The sequence below is a fragment of the Hippoglossus stenolepis genome, chromosome 11 (genome assembly GCF_022539355.2).
Source record: "Hippoglossus stenolepis isolate QCI-W04-F060 chromosome 11, HSTE1.2, whole genome shotgun sequence".
Taxonomy (NCBI): domain Eukaryota; kingdom Metazoa; phylum Chordata; class Actinopteri; order Pleuronectiformes; family Pleuronectidae; genus Hippoglossus; species Hippoglossus stenolepis.
In genome coordinates, this window is record NC_061493.1 from 20,778,446 (window position 1) to 20,796,970 (window position 18,525).

The 18,525-nt window shown below is 41.9% G+C and overlaps 2 protein-coding genes across 3 annotated transcripts in view; both read right to left on the reverse strand.

Moving 5' to 3' along the window:
• Positions 1-38: 38 nt before the first annotated feature.
• Positions 39-8,043, reverse strand: si:ch211-106k21.5 (SLIT and NTRK-like protein 4). Its single transcript, XM_035170978.2, has 3 exons — positions 7,757-8,043; positions 3,820-3,967; positions 39-3,750 (listed from the first exon to the last, which is right to left on the reverse strand). The coding sequence occupies exon 3, from the start codon at positions 3,746-3,748 to the stop codon at positions 2,534-2,536; it is 1,215 nt and encodes a 404-aa protein (XP_035026869.1). The 5' UTR covers positions 3,749-3,750; positions 3,820-3,967; positions 7,757-8,043; the 3' UTR covers positions 39-2,533.
• A 665-nt stretch (positions 8,044-8,708) lies between these two features.
• LOC118117554 (zinc finger protein GLIS1) overlaps positions 8,709-18,525 on the reverse strand; it is a 43,511-nt gene continuing 33,694 nt past the window's right edge. For both annotated transcript variants that reach the window (XM_035169869.2, XM_035169870.2), the window contains 4 exons: positions 17,202-17,358; positions 12,181-12,314; positions 11,991-12,089; positions 8,709-10,885 (listed from right to left, as the gene is read on the reverse strand). In XM_035169869.2, coding sequence (XP_035025760.1) covers positions 10,743-10,885; positions 11,991-12,089; positions 12,181-12,314; positions 17,202-17,358 — 533 coding nt within the window. In that variant the 3' untranslated portion in view covers positions 8,709-10,742. The remainder of the gene's footprint in view (positions 10,886-11,990; positions 12,090-12,180; positions 12,315-17,201; positions 17,359-18,525) is intronic.

An 18,525-nucleotide genomic window follows, 5' to 3' on the forward strand; every position in this document is an offset into this window, starting at 1 on the left:
GAACTTTTGTTGTGTTAATCATCAACGTTAAGCAGAAATCTTTGAAAGTAAAAAAGCATTTATTAATCTTTCGACAATATTTAAAGCTGTTGCATTTAAATACAATCAAGATAGTGCATCTGTCAGTACAAACATAAAGATTAAAATCAATTCTTTTATTACATGTTGTAGCAGTTCACCCATTTTCTTTTTTTACAAGGAGGAATTATTCATGTTACTGTGTATATAAAATAAAATGATGCCTTATTTCACTTTTCCAATCCCAGGATATTGGAAACACTGAGGTCATTGGTCCCTCATCATGCAATATTAAAGATCCAGTGTCTGTTGGCAGAATTTAATTATAGTATTAATAATTAAATCTCTGCTCTTATAAACCATCAAATCATGTTATTTTTGAAACAACGAGACCTTGATTTCAGACACAGGAAGCAAAAAGTGACCTTTCACTTCCAGCAGGTGATCATTGGTTTCAACAACTTAACAACTGAAAATGGACTTTGGATCATAAATAAACGAATTGACGTAATTCATGGTTTGGCTTAATGGACGCTTGATATATGATACAGTATGATGTTTAAAGACTCAAGGATAAAGAAGCATTGTTCTTGTAAAGCAGGTTAAAGCTGTGGAAGTGCGATGAACGACGTCTGAGGGCTGTTTATATTTCTTACAATTTAGCTCTTGTGCTTTTCACTTTTTAACCTTTAAACATCAAATATCTTGCAACACGTCAAAAGGGCCAACAGGGCCAAAGTTTAGTAAACGTCCTCCTGGAAGATTAAACCCTTTCCTCTCAAAATATGCAGAAATTCAAAATCTTTGGAGATATCTGTGCAGAAATCTCAACTTTTCCCTCATTTGTCCGTTCATCTTTTGACCGAAAGGCTTTGTGACATTTGGAGTGAACCTCAACAATGTTAAATAATTAAGGCTTTGATGGAAAATGTGTGCAAACCCGTCTGGAACATATTCCCCTGTCATCTAAATTCCAGGAAGCTCCACGCCCTTCGCTGCACCCTCGCTGCCTCCGTCTCACCGAACACAAACCAATTAGCCCGTCACTTCTCCACAGTCTTAGATAACAAGTGTCTGCGTCTTCATGATGATTCGTTTAGTGTAGGGTTCCTCTCCAGTGTTGTTTTGTTGCAGCACCACTGCACAGATCTGCTCTGCTTCGTCATTTTCCAGCTTATATGCACCTTTTAGTTTGCGACACAAAGCACCAGCATGATTCAGTCATGTTATACTTGCTGAGACAATGACTTATATAATTTTAGACTTCCCACCCAAGCTTCACATTCCACATTTCCTATTAAATGAACCGTGGACATCGTGATTGGATTAGTCATTGTTCACCTATATTTCTAGTTGTGCAGCTTCTGCTGGATGAGTAGGATCCAGAACTTCCTGTATGAGAAACCAGTGGACTGCATATGGGAGCGTTAAAGGAAAGTACTGGGAGAAAGCTGGTTTGACCTGGAAAATGTACAGGAATTAAAAACACGTCCTGTCCTTTGCAGACTCGATACATTAGATGTAGGTTTTCATGGCGTTAAACTGAAAAAACCCACGAATGGTGGCATTTAATTTTTTCCAGAGAGAAGAGGTGGGCCTCTTTCAAACAGTCAGTGCGTCACCTCATGTCCCACAGGAAAAGCTGTGGATTAAATCACTTCCTCTTACATTGTGATACCACAGTGGGTTCGGACCACGCTGTCTCTGTGTCGACAGCTTTTACTGACACACACACAAACACACATGCACGTATGCACGCACACACACACACGCACACACACTCAGTCTCTCTTCAGTGCATTGAAAGGAGATATTTGCATTTTGCGAAATTCACCTTGTTGAGAATTGGCCGACACAACCAGTGCGATTCTCATTGTCTGTGAGTTTGTATGCAGCCGGAAGATGACTAGCTTAGCTTAGCATAAAGACTGGTAGCAGGGGGAAACAGTTAGCGTGACTTAAGCGGCGTTCCATTAAATCTCGGAGAATTACCGACCCCTGAGCTAGCTTATTGACAATTAGCAAGCTAGCCACTGTAGCTTTTTTCATAATTCTTTAGGGAATCATGGTCTTGGAAGTTGTTAAAAAGTCTTAAATGTATTTTTTCTTGACTTTTAAAAATTAATTAATGTGGCAATAAAAAAGTGTTATAATTAATTTGATGGACTGAGATACATTGAGCCATTAACTGATCATATTTCTTAACTTGGGCAGTTCGAGGCTAGTTTTTTCCCATGTTGTCATTATGCTAAGCTAGGCTACTTAAAGGCCTCAAAAACATGGCTTCAAAAATGTTTGTATTTGTATAAAATTAAATATTACAACTAAATAAGCAATGGAGTTTAAAAACACTTGTGTGTGTGTAAGCTCTTGTGTAAAATATCAAACTTATACCAACACATGTAAAAGTTATTTTACCACAAACATGTGATGTCGCTGATCTTTACATGTAACTCAGCGAGAAAAGCTAATAATTCTACTTCCTACAATGTGGAACTCTTCCTTTAAGATGGTGTCACGAGAGGTCGACGTTCTCGTACTCCCCGTGGTCCGAGTCCTCCAGCTCGATGCCTGGAACCAGGCTGTAGTATTCAGTGGACTGGGTCATGTACGCCTTCTCCCTGTCGGCCGAGTCTTTCATCACCTCCGTCACACTGACCGTGTCCAGCTCTGTCTTGCTGACCCCGTCGGGCTCCTGGGGGCCCGGCTTCCCCTCCGTGGAGATGGAGCAGGGGAGAGACTCCACTGAGCCCAGCTTGATCTCCACTTCCTCATAGATGTCTCTGGTGCTGCCCAGAAGGGCGGACGCCGGACGTAGCAGCAGCTGGTTCTTCAGGATCCCCTCATTGACGCCGCTTCCAGGTTCCCTCTGCTCAGCGGCTGCAGGCGGATGCTTGCTGAGATGTTTCTGGCCGTTGCTGCTGGAGTTGGACGCCTTCTTCTTGGGGGTGCTGAACACAGGAGGTTCTTTCTTCCTCCTCTTCCTCCCGCAGCACCAGCAGAGCACCAAGGCGGCGAGGATGAGGAGTGGGAGCACGATGAAGAGTGCGGTGAGGCCAGCGGGGCGGCACACGTCACCGATCCTCACTGACCACACGTTCCTGTCGGCCAGGTGAGCCGGAGAGGCGCAGGTGATGTTTCCCACCAGATCCTCCAGCTTGGTGGTCCTGTTGGCCTTCCTGCCTCCCTCCAGCGCCTCCAGGAGCAAACAGGAGCAGTCCCAGGGGTTCCCCTCCAGCTCCAGCCTTCGCAGACTTGGTCTTTGCAGCACGGACTCGGGGAGGAAGCGCAGCTGGTTTCCCTGAAGGTGCAGCGTCTGGAGGCCGTCAGAGTCCTGGAGGAAACCGTCAGGGAGCTCCTGCAGCAGGTTCCCACTCAGATCCAGCTCCGTCAGGCTGGGCTGGCCGGACAGAAACCCCCTTGGCAACGTCGTTAGTCTATTATGAGCTAAGTCAACCTTCTGCAGGGTGGAGGCCTCCCTGCTGCTCATATCAACAGAGCTGATGTTACAGTTGGACAGATCCACTGTCTCTATGTTTGTCTCATTGGTAAACACAGACCAGTGCACGTGATTGAGAGCAGAACCAGAGTAGTTCAAGCAGCAGATGCCAGCAGGAACCACAGAGGGGAACTGGGACGAAAAGGTGGCTGCTGGACACACGCATCCGAAGACTAGTCCCGTCTTCACCTGCAGTGTGAAGATCAGCAGGAGACTCCACTGGGAAACCATCTCTGAAACAGGAAACACAGTCAGAAAGAGCTGGTTTATCATGTCAGAATTGAGCTTCTCCTCAGTCCTACCTGCCTCCTGGTCTCAGTGCTGATCCGCTCACTGACGCTACGACGCCTGTAAACCTAACAGCTTCTCTGAGGACTCCTGGTTGCCGTGAGGATCGTGGGAGTTGGCATGGCGACGCCGGTCACCGGGGATCAGGAGTCCAGTGTTTGGCTGTGGGAGAAGAAACAGATGCCGCTGTGACTCTGGTTTAAAGGCTGCACCGTTAATTGTCATGAGGGAGTTAAACAAACATTAGTCGATGATAAAGCTGGAGACAAACCAGCTTCAGTGTTTATACCAAGCCAAGAGAAATGTCAGGTCACAACTTGTCATATATCTATTATCTGACTGTGTACACTACATGTGGTTTAATCCTCTATCACTCAGTTTAGGATGAGTACTCGAAACATAAAGTCCAATTTGATCGAGTTACAACCAGAATCTTGGATCAAACACTCAATTCAACCTGTGATCACTCCAGAACATGTTTCTTTAGCTGTATATATTAATGTAGTGTATATTATAAACCTGCAAACAGTTTCATAACACAAAAAGATTTAACAATGCGTATGTCTTTTTAAATTATTTTGATTATTTGGAGGTGCATACTTCCTTGCATCTCTAAATTACCACTAAGGAGCAACATTATCTAAATTAATATTGTCTGACTCTGATAATCAGACCTCTATATATCTTACTCCCATATAATTATATATTTATTAATACAACATCAAATGAATCTGGAGTCAAAAGAAATTTTAAACATAAAAAGGAAATTGCTGCTTTTACTTTTTGTAAATAAATATGAAAGTAAAATGTAAAATGCAACCTGTAAATTCTACCATGATGTTTTAGTATAAATATGGATGCATTACCAATAGATGGTAACATGCACTGAGAATAAACTTAACTAGACTTTACTTTTTCTATCAGAATCATGTAAACGTGTCAGATTTAGTTTGTGCAAATAACAAACAAGACCAAAAAGCTGAAAACATGAAAACACAAATGAACAGTAGAAATAAATGAGATGTTTCAAGACTTATGTAGTAGTAAACTATAATTTTTCACGTGGTAGAAATGTGACTCATCTCAGGTTTCATTTCTAACGTGTGTCTGGTTCACAGTTCGTGACATTTGGGAAACTCCTCCCTCTGAGACAGAAAACAACTAATTGCTGGTCACTTCCTTAAGTTTCTGTGCACTTGGGTGACGCCGCCTGAACATAACAGCACATGTGGTCGACATAACCAGCGCCTGTGTTTTCCACTTGCACGTGAAGCAGAGACAGAGACAGAGTTCAGTCGACTTCCTCTTCCTCATCATCATCATCACCCACAACAGAGCCGAGAGCTGCTCGGCAGTGAGGAGGCAGGAATGTGCCGAGTCCCGAACAACAGGGTCAGTTCTTCAGTGGAGGGCTGAGGAGGACTGTGACAGCTGGAGAGTTAGTGATGGAATAGACCTGATCCCCACTTCACCTGCTGAGGGTGACACCGGTCACAGCAGCAGCAGCAGTGGAGATAAACTGACTGAGAGTCGCTGCATGAATCATATTCACAAACTAATCTCAACAAATCTCATCACAACAAGAAACCTTCAGAAGAATAAAAGAAAGTTAACATGTCTGATAATTAACTAATCGTTTAAATACCGAAATTTGCTGGTTTTCTTCGTTGTTTACGATAGAAAACAAAATATCCAAAAAGTCTAATTTCACTATTTCAACAAACTGTTTAACAGAGCAAATGTTTTTTTAAATGAACAGAGATGAGATCATGTTTGGCAGATTAATCCATAATGGAAACAATGGTTATTCGGAGCAGATGAAACAACATAGTACGTAATGAGGTGTGGCCACTAGCTCTGATGAATCATGGCCAGATACTAGAGCCCGTGTGGGAGAAAATGGGACATATGATGTAATGAATATTGTCTCTGTGAGTATTGACGCTCCTTTGCAAATATGAGGGTTAAATAAGAATCTGTCTCCTGGACTATTGACCTGCTCACGTGAAGGAAAAATCACTTTCAACCTTTAAGAAAGATGAAAAACACTGAATGAAAAGAGACTCACAGGAAAAAAGACGACGTTTAATGCTCTTTGTTTTTAAGACCAGCTGCTGATTTTCTAACCCCGACTTAAAATATCAGCAGCAACAAATGCAGGAAGTTTGTCGAAGGAAAGAAACGCTCGACCTTTATCTGCTGGTAGAAAAGATCTAATACATCCAAAATATAAAGCGTGCAGAGTATAGGAGAGTGAAGGCTGTTTATGTTCTGTAAATAGAATGATCTTGTCTTTTATGGTTTTATATGAGCATCAGGTTTTCAGTTGAGAAAGTATGTCCCTTAAACAGACAATAACTAAAGTATTATAATTAAAAAGATAAGGAAAATTAGCGTTTGTGTGTGTTTTTTAATTTGTATATTCTTTTATTTTCGTTTTAAGTCTGTTTGGCACTTTGTTTAATGATAGTTGTTTTAAACATGCTTAAAAGGACCTGACGCCTTTAATGCACAGTGTTTATTTATAGAGCAAAACACCGTATATCCTCTCACTCTGAATATATTTGCATGTTTCTCTGCACAGTGAAAACATTTTGTTCTAGCTGACGCCTCTTACTGTGACATATTCAAATCTCTTTCCCTCTGAGGAGGAAAAGGAAAAGTGTGTGTGTGAGATATCATTTGCATCTAGATCCGGATGCTTTGGTCCAAATACTGACACTTTTAGCTTGAGCTAAGTTTTGTGTAGGAGCCTGGAAGTCCGTGCAACCCTGCAGAGTCAAACTCTCATCTCGGTCTGATAACAGACGTCTAAAGGTCACGTCCGACTCTCATCTGAACCCAGGTCAGTGTCTGACAGCTGGAAAAATCTGCCTCGTGTGAGGATTCTGTAGATTTGTATGAGGCAAGCCTTTCACTGTAGACTCTGACAGATGAGTTGATCTTTGGCTTTTTTTGAAATGACAAACAAACAAGAGGCAGTGGTTGAACTTCCCAGAGCCTCAGAGCTAATGAGAGAGAAGGGTCTTCTCTTGGATCACGTCCTCTCAGGGTGTGAGAGAGAGGAGTAAGGTTTATATCTGAAGAACATGGATGATCTCACCCGCGAGCAATGTGAGTTGCTACATCCTCCCTGGCTGCAGAGCTTCCTCTGGCATAACGGTCTCCATTCTCCTCTCGTACAGATTTCAATCAGACAATATCTCTAAGTTATTGCCAGTGACGACACTGATTCTCTTAAAGTCCCAAAACTAAACGTTGTGTTGTTTAAAAGTCTAAATCTCTTATTTTTTGCACTTATTATTATGAAAATCTACTCATTTAAGGTAAAGAAAGTATTTATCTACAGTTCAGTCCATGAAAAAAATTGTTTTGTTCTCTTTAAGCCATTTTACTTACAGTATGTGTCCATGCTAAACTTAACATGCTATAACATATTTCTTTATTGAATGATGAAGCACACAAACAGAGCCAGACCGAGCACAGACACTAAAACTGAAGAAAAAATGACCATAGAGGGTTTGAGAGACTAACAATGGAAAGTTGTCTTGGTTTAAAGTCTGATTCTCAAATCTGTTGCACTTAATATAATGAAATTCTAACAATTGGACGTAAAGGAAATGGGTTGTTTACACAGAAAGCACAGGAATCCGTCATACACGACATAATCAGACAGTTTCCTGAATCGATAAACTGTGGAAAAACTAAATACTGAGATAAATGTACGCGCTCTGCTTTTCTGAAGGGTGGGGGGTGCATTGGGGGTCTTGAACCCGTGACCTTAGAGTTACTGAAATACAGTTCTGCACAAAGCAAGTTACAATCCACCATGACTGCAGAACCAAAATACTCACAGAATATAAGTTAACCTGAGATTCTATGAGTAAAAATACAAATAAACTTCCTTGAGCACATTTATTTAGGATAAGATGTGAACATGTGTTTTCTTACCCATGGTTTCCAGTGGTGCTGCAGCCCTGAGACTGGTTCTGCTTCAGGATCATCACCCTCACTCTCCTCTCTGCATCCCATCAACTGGACTGGTTCAACCTCTGCGGATCACTGGGAGTGTCTCCCTCCCTCACAGCGGAATGTGGACATGCAGCCTGCAGTCACTCTTAGTGTGCGTGTGTGTGTGTCTGTGTGTGTGCGTGAGAGTGTAGACGTGTGTGTGTGTGTGTGTGTGTAGACGTGTGTTGGTCCAGTCCCAGTTAAAGTGAGTTTACCAGCTGTTGTCAGAGTTGATCTCATCTGAGCTCAATGCAAAGTTGATGCAGCCGTGTGATGACAGAGCGCCCCCTTGTGGCTGAAACAACTGGGTCTTAGGGTGCAGCCTCGAGCTTCTTACTTGAACAAATAAATGTTCATATTTTCAAGTTGTATTCACGATACAAATATAAGAAGACGTGTCTAAAGGTTTCCTCCACGAACAATTCGATCATCATTGAGACTTTGTTAAACTCTGGTTGTTGACTTGACTTAAACATATGGCCACTAGGTGGCAGTATTAACCAACGTGCAATCAATGGGCTCAAAAACTATTGAATTGAAATCATCAAATCATCACTTCATCAATTGTCAGATAAAATATGTTGATGATTAAATTTCAATCACGTGCAATGCAAACATTTCATATTCTCCAGCAGCAGCTCTTCAATGTGAGGATTTAGCCACTTTTCTTTAGTTTTTATTGTTCATAACAGATTTTAAAGGGATATTTAAATATCTTTCTTTTTGAGATCCTGTTAAAATCTGAAGATGTCGTCTTGAAAACTACAGTTTTCTGTCATTGTGCGATAATTAACTGCTTAATTAAGAATCAATTAAATAAATGGGACTTTAATCAATTATCAGAATAAGCGTTAAAATAAAAGCAAAACTAAACGGACAACCTACCAACAAAAAAAATGTACAAACAAGTTTTATTGATATAAAAGACAGACTTTTCTTTATACAGTCTACACACTGTTCAACGACAATAATACAAAATCTCTGACTTGCTACAAAATCAGTGTAAACATTTTCTGGTCGGTCGTTGTCTGACGAGACAAAAAACACAAAGAGTGCAGAGAACTGTAAACAACGCACACCCCCCCCCCTCCCCCTTCCATGAATATGACACTGAGCGAAACTGTACAACAACAACACAAGTAAAGACACTGAAGCGACAACAGGAAATATATAAGAACTGATTATGTTTCTGGCACGATTGCTGTTATAGGTTACACATGTTTTAACGTACTTGTTGTCACGTCTCGGGACAGAGGAGCTGCTGAGAGAGGGACATAAATACTTTAGTGCTGATTTGTGTTCCCACACTGACCCTCTGTGTGTAAGGTTCATGCAGCGTGAACATTCAGACACTTGGGGGCAGCACTGCTACAGTTTCCTGTTCGATCCCCAGTTTCCTCCTGAGCAGCTGCTTCTCAGGGAAATGTCACTTCAAGCTCACACTCAAATAGATTGACGTTTTGGGAAATACCAGAATAAACACACCAGATAATCCACCTGGAAAATAATAAGTTGTTCGTTTTTTCCACTTCCACATTTAAGAAGAATTGTTTTTACATATGATGCAGTAATTATTAAGATTTATAGTAGCTGGTTGGATCATTTAATTGACTTTTGATTGGCGCGGAGAAGATGTTTTCCCTCTAATCAGGCTGTGGCTCAGGAGGTAAAAAGGGTCGTCCACCTACCAGAGGGTCAGTGGTTCGATCCCTGTCTGCATTCCAATGGGAAAATATTCAACCCCAAACTGCTCCTATGGCTGGATAACATCCTGTTAAGTGCTTTGGAAAAACTGATCTATATAAATACGTATTATTGAATTTTAGTAAACAGCAAATTAATATATTTCCCCCAAAATGTCGAACTATCCCCTTAAAGTCTTTGACTGCAACATAACGGTTCTCAACCTTTTTTAGGAACGTGACAAGATGACGCTTCCTTCAGCCACTCGTCACACCTTGTGTTCAGTGCGTCTGTGAGTCGGGAGCGTGGACTTTATATAAAGATGGACGACACGACGGCTTCTCCCTGGAGGCCGGCTGCAGTATAGGTCATAAACCCGGCCTCCTCCGTGTTAGTGGACGGGACATGGGCCAAACGAAAAGAGTCCAAATAGGCATCAAATACTTTTCTTCTCAAAGATGGTGTCTGGCGTCTGTTATCACACTGATGTTTGTTCTAGTGTTCATGTATGTTTTTAAGTTTGTTTTTAATTAGTTATTGATGCTATAAAAACAGGGTAAACACCAAGCACGTGTCAAAGGGACAGACTTTTAATTTGATATTGCAGTATATCGTATCCGTAATCTTCTGCCTTCATTTCTAGACAGTGGGATGAAGTTGTTTATCTTTATATTCAGTCTATGGTTGTGAGCCATTGAGCCAAAAGTGTTATTCTCTTTATTTTAACTTGCTCTAATCACCTAAATAGGGAAAAATAGAGAAATGTCTAAAAACTGGGTAGGATTTGTGAGCAGGATGTTCAACTATGTTATGTGTGAACCTTTAACAGACGTATTTGCTGACTTCAGGTTTTGGAGCCACTGAATTATATGAGTCCTCTCTGCTCATTTCAAATATGATTTTACCATTTCCCTGGTGTCGAAGCTGCTGATGAGGCAGAATCGACCTCACTGCTCAGAACCAGCTGCCCGGCTTCCACAAGATCAAACTGATAAACGAAGCTCATTCTATCCAGATCACAAATGCTGTGGTCATCTCTGAATAAAAAAGTCACAGCTATTTACACCATAATTTGACCAGATTTCAGATGTTTTCCACTCAGCTCTGCAGCTCAGACAGTTTGTGTTTGTACCATTAAAGCTTCTGTCAGTCTCTGCAGCGTGTGGTGGATGCGATTGTCCGTCACGCATCGTTCTCGCTGCATCCCGTGCTCGGGAAAACAAAAAAAAGCTACCGGCTGCCATCACGAGTCCAGGTAGATGGAGTAGATCTGATTGAGGCAGCGGTCGACGCCTCCCGCCTGGAACAGGAAGCTGTCGTCCGGGCAGGGGGACATGGAGTAACCGCCGCCCCCCTGGCCCTGCAGCTCCTGCAACAAGTCGAACCCTGAGAGGAGCAAGACAGAAAACGCTGTTATTCTCACAGCAGCTCAGAGAGTCAGTCTGCAGTTCCTGATCCCAATTCCTATACCTAGACTTTGCCTATCAGCTGATACTGAGCACCGATCTGGGACCAGTGCATTAAAACAACTCACATGATGTATTCTAGCAGCTGTATACTACGAACCATGTGATGATTACCTCTGGTTTATGGCCTGGCTTTGAAAAACAAATACATGTAGAGAATGAAGTATTATATTATCTGGTTTGACAGTCATAAGTGAAACAGAACACACATGAATAAGTCTCGGAATAAACAACAATTACTTCCTTTAAACATCTTGTTGAGTCTCGCACATGGTTCACATCATTGTTTTACTTGTGGGACTTTCCAGCATGAAATATGTAATATATATATATAATACTGAGGTTTTAACCTTCTCTGGTTAATGCTACGCTATTAAAAAAAACACCTCTTCTTTGCTGCTCTGAAAACATCAAAGCAAAGAAGATGATTTCCTCTCGATGGAGCCCAGAGGGTTAAAGATATTTGCTCATCACTCCCATCGTGTCATAATATCTGGGGAAGTGATGACGTCGGAGCCTGGACACCGAACTGTGTGGTCTGTTGCCGCAGTAAACATTCGGGCGTCTGACTGAAATGTTGTTTGAATACGAGGATATCACATCTTCTGGAAGACGTTTGCAGCTCTGCACTTGGAAACCGAACCAAATTAGCTGTGTGATGAACGAACAAAGAGCTGAAGACGGAAGTTTGAATCCACTTTCTCACCCCTGTGCAGCTGGATTATCATGATGATGACAGAGTGGTTGATGCAGATGTTTTCACCTCTGTCCGTTTGTTTTTTGGTTTGTAAGCAAACTACATGTGTTCAGCTGCAACATGCAACTTCACCACTAGATGTCACTATATTCTACACACTGAACCTTTAAGGTTGTTTCTTTTGACTTTTTCACTGATTTCCCAGGAAATAATTCATTCATCCTGACAAACACATGAGGCACATTTATGGAACTGATATCTGAGTGTGTGAAATGTATTGATGGGCCTTGGTGGAGGTGTGTGCTCTCCTGTGCTGTTCTAGTTTTACCTGTGGAGTGACAGGTGGAGGAGTTCGTGAAGTAACCGTTGTGTTCAAATCCTCCATCGTTGACTGGTTGAACCACCTTTCCCCCTTCGTACAGACAACCTAGGAGAACCACGGGAGGAAAACGACGCTGAATGAGAAGAGCGACATCATAACCCCGGTCGTATTGATCACATCGGCTGGAGCACGGTACCTTGCTGCTGGGACATCACTTGCTGCTGGTGGCTGTAGGGCTTCTGGTAACCCTGCAGCCGCACGTCCGCTCTGTCCGATGAGGAGCTCGCTGGGCTGACGTCAGCGGCCATGAACAACGGTGTCGGCCGGTTCCTGTTGGCCACAAAATCGCAGGAATCTGAATTACTCAACATTACGTGAGTGAAGCAAGTTAATGAGGCTTCCTCGAGGACGGATACGTGACTGACCGAGCGCAGCTGCATTTTTATAATAGTTCCTTTGCTTTGTACTTTCTGCCATTTGGCCTGAGCTCATCTTCTGTTAAACTGTTTGTGTCACATTGAGTAATACAATAGTGTGTTGTTTTTTTTGGTCTTCATTAACTTCGCCAAAAGATTTACAAACCAAGAGTCATTCAAATTGAAGTCATATATACATTTTACATTAAATACAAATACAAATACACATTGTGCGACAAATCATCTGCGTTCGTTTCTTAGTTTGCACGATTACACAAATACTACAGGACCGATTACCACGGAATTTGGTGGAAGAATGTGTTATAAGTCAGGAAAGATCCCAATAAAGTTTGGAGCGGATCTGGATCATGAGGTGGATGCAGGAATGTTTTTCTTTCTTACTTTAACATTGTGAGAAGTTTGTTTTTCAACATGTTTGTTGCTTTTTCAGAGAAGAATTCCTGGATCTTGATTTTAAAAAATCAGGCAGATTAAAGGGTCTGATATTCATGAGTGTGAGCAACTTGGTCTGGATGAAGTTGATTGAAATGTGGTTTCATGAGGGGAATGTCGAGATTCCAGTTTAACCTTTAACCCAAATCTCTGATCAAATCAAACACAGACCAAATATTTCTCAGCAGCATAAAGTAGACAAACATCAGCTGTAATTGTGGCAGCAGCTGTTGTCAAACACAACAGTGTAAATAATTAAAATCGTGTCCAAACAGCACAGTTTATATAAGTAAGTGTTTCCACCTCAGGGGGGGGGGTGATGGAGGCGGTCTTTGTGCGGAGCTGTATCCATCGCTACGCTGCAAGAATGTGCTGACTGTGCACAAACACTCTGACTCAACATGGAAACCAGTGAGTCAGTGGAGCCAAGTTCGACGAGAAGAAAGAGAGGCGGTCGAATCTCTCTCCGAGGAGATATGCAGCTGAAACCCCCCCGTGATGGTATTCGAGCCCCCTCCTCCTCCTTCAAAGCGCTCGCTCTCGTTTCATTGGGCCTGAGACCCCTCCTGGATGATGTACTGCAGCGTATTGGTCCCCCGAGGGCCAAATGGCCTTGGTTTCTGCTGGAATGGTTTCAGAGGGCTTCATAAACAAGCCAGGCCTTGTCAGAGATACTGATGGCTGCTGGCTCCGACGCCTTCTATACATGCATCCGACCAGTCATAAAAAAAAGGAAAACGATTGGAGATTTCTTTACATATCTATCATTTGTCATCCCCTGGTCTCTTTATTACCCATTTCCCATGTCAAATGCCATTACGTTTAATTTAACAGTCTTACATGGGAGATACACATTAAAAGCCAAAATTAATCAGGAGGACTTTTCGAAACCCAAACTGATATAAGTTACAGATGTCTGTGGCTTCCCAAGGTAATAAAACCCAGGCTTTGTGTAGGATTATGTAAACAAATGGGCTTTGATATAGTACGACTGTTGGAATGAATGTGCCGCGATGACGGCGAGCCCCAAGAATTCGCCGCCGCTCTAGATTCCCCTCAGCGGCCCCCTGAACCAGCAGCGCTGACCTTAACTATAAACAACCGGCTGCTCCACGGCTTGCATTCTTGCGACGTTGCAACAACATAGCTGAGATGTCTGAGTCGTGCGGTGCGTGGCCCTGCCGGGTCGATCTGTCGCTCCGTGGCCCCCGTGTGCCCAAATCCTCTCAGACCAGCATGAGCTCAGCAGTGAGGCCTGCACGCCTGGAGCGCCGGCTGTTAGCACGACCTCAGGAAACGGTTTCTCTGATCACGTTTTACCAGTTAAACCCCCGCATCACTCACTTTCCCCCCCCCTCTCTCTGACTAACCACAGCCAGCTGCCCTCCTTGCATCAGGAATGAGAGGAATCCTGCGTGGGGAATTTAAGATCGTGTGTTTATATGCACTTTATAGCGTTTTCAACCCTGCTTTTAATCCATGGCTGCTTTTTAATGGCAGCGAACTTGTGCTGGATAACAGGAGGTTTAACCAAAGGTGCCAGGTTGTGCACCCAAAAACTGATCTGGTTCCAGTTTTGGCAGAGGAGCAGCTGCTGACTGTGACATGGATTTGAGTGGATCACAGAGGATCAAGCTGAATGTATGTGGCATCAGTCAGAGATTTACTGGGATCTAACTTAGAGAACGTGGTAAACTCAGAGCTGCAGTTAAGTGTGGACAAGTCAAACCTCTCAGTTAATCCTGGTTTTTGGATCCGGTGTCGCTCTGAGCTTCTGCAAAGAAACCTCTGCTTCCTCTAAATTGTATAATAGCGTTTCTGTGAGCGTCATCCCGGTTAGTGGGTCTGTATCTGATGAACGTGTCACTCAAAAGGCTGATCCAGTTCTTCGCCTCGCCGCCGCAGAACACAAACAGTGCCCATCACAAACACTCGCTGACGGACAAGGCTCGGCGCGGGGCCTCCGATTCCCTCCAGTATTAAGCAATTAAAAGAAGTCAACACGCCTCGTCTCGGCCAGAGTAAACAGGCGCCTGCCTATGAGGTCAGAGCTCCGTGTCTACGCTGCGGAGCAAAGATAATTTACTTTCACGTGTTTAACGTCTCGCTAAGTCATTTGGGGGAAAAACAAGTGCTTGTCTGGTATTGGCTTTGGCAGGTCGACGTGTACTGTGGGCACCAGCGGGATCCTATGACATCCCTCAGCCGCTATAAAGAGACAGTGGGCAGATTGTGAGGAGTTTCACGGAGGCTCACGGAGGAGAGAAAGAAAGGCAACTTGAATTATATGAAATGTGTATTAAAAGACTTTTCCTTTTCTTTTCCTCCTAAAAACTTTTATGAAGTTAGTTTAAGGCCTTAACAAGATCCTCTCAAGTCAAGACATCCAGGTGTAATCCTGCTGCAGGTGGTATTTATATACAGTATGTATAAAGTTTTCTTAATGTTAAGTACTTTCAAGGCTATCTACTGTATTTTAGGTTTTATGGAATAACAATATTTTACAGTTTTACTACGGACATGACATCAGCTCTTGGGGAGAGCATCAGAGAGAGAGAGAGAAAAAGCAAATGTCAATAACTCTTCTAAGCAATAAAACATGTTGACATATTGGACAAATTCAGGCTAAACATTTAGAATTTCTTTAACTTGTAGGATTTTAAATTGACATAACTTATTGCTTTTAATGTTTTATCCTAATCTAGAAGTATTTTCAAGATTCATACATTTTAAAATCTGATTCAAACCAAACAACAAAATACCATTCGAGGATTCAAGGCTCTTTTTGAGCTCATTATATTTCATTAAATATACAATATGTAGGTTCACAAAAAAGTTTCAGAACAAGGTTCAGTAACTGGAAAACTTCCCGATCTTTCAGTCACATCTCATCAGTGGATGGAGACGACAAAATGCAGTCGTCTGTTCTGTACATTTCCAGAAGATTATACGTCAATGTTTAAATAATTCTTACAAAGCTTACATACATCTTTATTTTTTACACTACGTGGACATTGTGCTACATTTCTTTGTCAATGATCCGTTTTCTAAGGTCAATAATGAGCCTTCAGGTTCATCCTTTAAACGGTTTGGATTTGTTCTGGGAGAAAAAGAAAACCTCATCTCATCGCCTCCGCCAAGAACCCGAAACCCACTTGGAAGATTACACCAGAAAATATGTGCATTATATGTGAAGACTTTATATCATTTATTCAGCCACAAAAATGTTATCTTGGCCCTTATCAACACTCTTTTATTGGACACGCTGCCTTTGTTGTTACTGTGGAGACTATAAAAGTTAGTTTGCAGGCAGACCTTCAATGACCAATGATTTGGGGCCATATCGTCCACAAACTGCTGCCCTGGAGGCTTTCAGCTGAATCTTTTTAGTCTCACTTCTACTTTTGTACTTGGCAGACAGGATTTGTCTCAGTTTACAGGACACATAAGTTCTATGGCCTCCAACTACCCAATCAGTGCAACCACAAAGCCATAACTCCATCTCTGGTGATAATGTCCCTGGTTTATTCAAGAATGCATAAGCTCACATCTCTCTCCCCCTGTTTCAGGGCATGTGATTTCCAGACAAGAGGAGAAGTGACTGTGAGATCTGCAGAGTCCCAACCAAACGGGCTTTTTATGGTGTCCACGTACTTGAGGTCGAAACACGATTTTGGGGGTTTTGACATCAAGCACACGGGACATAAATGCTTCAACACAGGCCAGCGCATCGTCAAATTAGTACATTTAATAAATAGAGGATTAGGAGGCAACAGATTTCGGGGTGAATACCTGAAAATGTACAAACTCGTGCCAAGAGGAGCAGAAACCTGTGGTCGGTGTCATCTATTTTTATCTTTGGTAGAAAATAGCTCTGAATGAAAACTGCCAAATGCAAACAAACTCCCATTCAGCTCCATTGTATTGGGTTGGCAGCAGAAGGTCCAGCGGCAGATAAGTCAGAATCCTGCCAGACACCACTGAGGGTAAGCGGGTTTGCCTCTGGGTACATCATTAAATATCATTAAACTACTCTGCTTTCCAAGAAATAAAAAGCCATATAATCTGAAAAGGCAGGACAGTGAGAGAACACAATATGAGTAGATATTTTTTTATGTATATTTCTCTTCACCAGCTGTATCTCATGATTTTAAAAGTGATTTCTCTTAATGACGACTTTGGAAAACCCTGGAAAAGTCAACGAGTAAATCTCTCTCTCCTGTTAAAGCTACGGCCCGTGAGCACGGACCCCGACAGTTTCCAGGAGCCAATGTGTGTAACTGAGGGAGCTCCAGTGTTTACTGTGAATAGATAAAGAACCGACTGTGTGGATGCAGAAGGCACTCACCCCTCCCTCATGCTTCCTGGGCTTGTTAGAGACGATATCGGGCTGTTGGCGTCGAAGTTCCCCTCCAGGCCTTGGTACCTGGAGCAGGTGTCTGCGGACGGAGGGAGGAACTCTGGATTCCCCCGGGTGTGGCCGCTGCTGCTGTTTGAGTAAACACCTGAGACACAGACACAGACGTTAAAGGATCAGTTCACTGAAAACAAATGTACCAACACATGCAGAGTTCAAAGGGAGATATGGAAAGATCACAGGTTGCAGGTTGTTAGAAACTTACAATTTAACTGCTGCACATTCAAATTTGTCTTAATACACAGTTTGTTCAAAACGCTCAAATACAAATATACTCAAATATGGCTTTATACTTATAGCTACAGATAGTTAAGCTGTGGAAAAAAATACTGTACTTAAGTACATTATTAAGGTACTTGTACTGTGTGGAGGAAGAAGATTGAGTATTTGGATCTTTAGTTATTATCAAACTGAAAAATGTCTGTTGGAAACTTATAGAAAAGTTTTAAAATGAAGATGATATTTAAGTGTATGAATGTAAATTTACTGATATCAACTGCTGAGTGGCTTCTATATAGGGCTTGGTAAATTAATACAGGGTCGATTTTAGACACAGGCTTTGTTGTTCGTAACCAACAATCCAGCAAGTGCAGCTTTTACTTTCATTCTCGATTTATTGTGTTTGCCAATTGTTTTTAATTAACTTAAAGAAATGAATTAATCATTTAGTCTTTGTCTGAAGATAGTTAAAATGTTAAAAAAAATGGCAAAGGTCACAAGATGATACAAAATTACATGTGAATCATAAAATCTATATAAATAACCTCAAATATAACATATTAACATATATAACATATGAATTGTATTTCTGAGAAACCAATCCTTTCAACATTGAAACAAACAAAAGGTTTTCATCTAAGCTAATGTTTAACCTGCTTAACATGGTCGGAAATAACAGAAGCTAAAGCCTTTAGCTTTTTTCAAGTATTTGAGACCATATTAATAAATACAATTTGAAATAAATAACACAGAGAGGGGGTTTAAGAAGCTTCTGGACAAATTCTTTAATTAAAACTAGTCACCACAGACATGTGATGTAAGCCAACAGCTCAAACCTCGTTTACCACAGTTTCTCCTCTTTGAGAAGGAGCGAGCTAAACTTCTCAGAATCACCTTTAACTCCACGGGGAGGGCTTGATACTGAAAGTCGTAGTTTTTAAGTGGTGTATTTATTTGGTTTTAACACATAAACCCTTCAGCCGGGATTTCAACACTTGGCTTTGACTTTGAGTTTAAGGGCAGCTGACGATGAAAG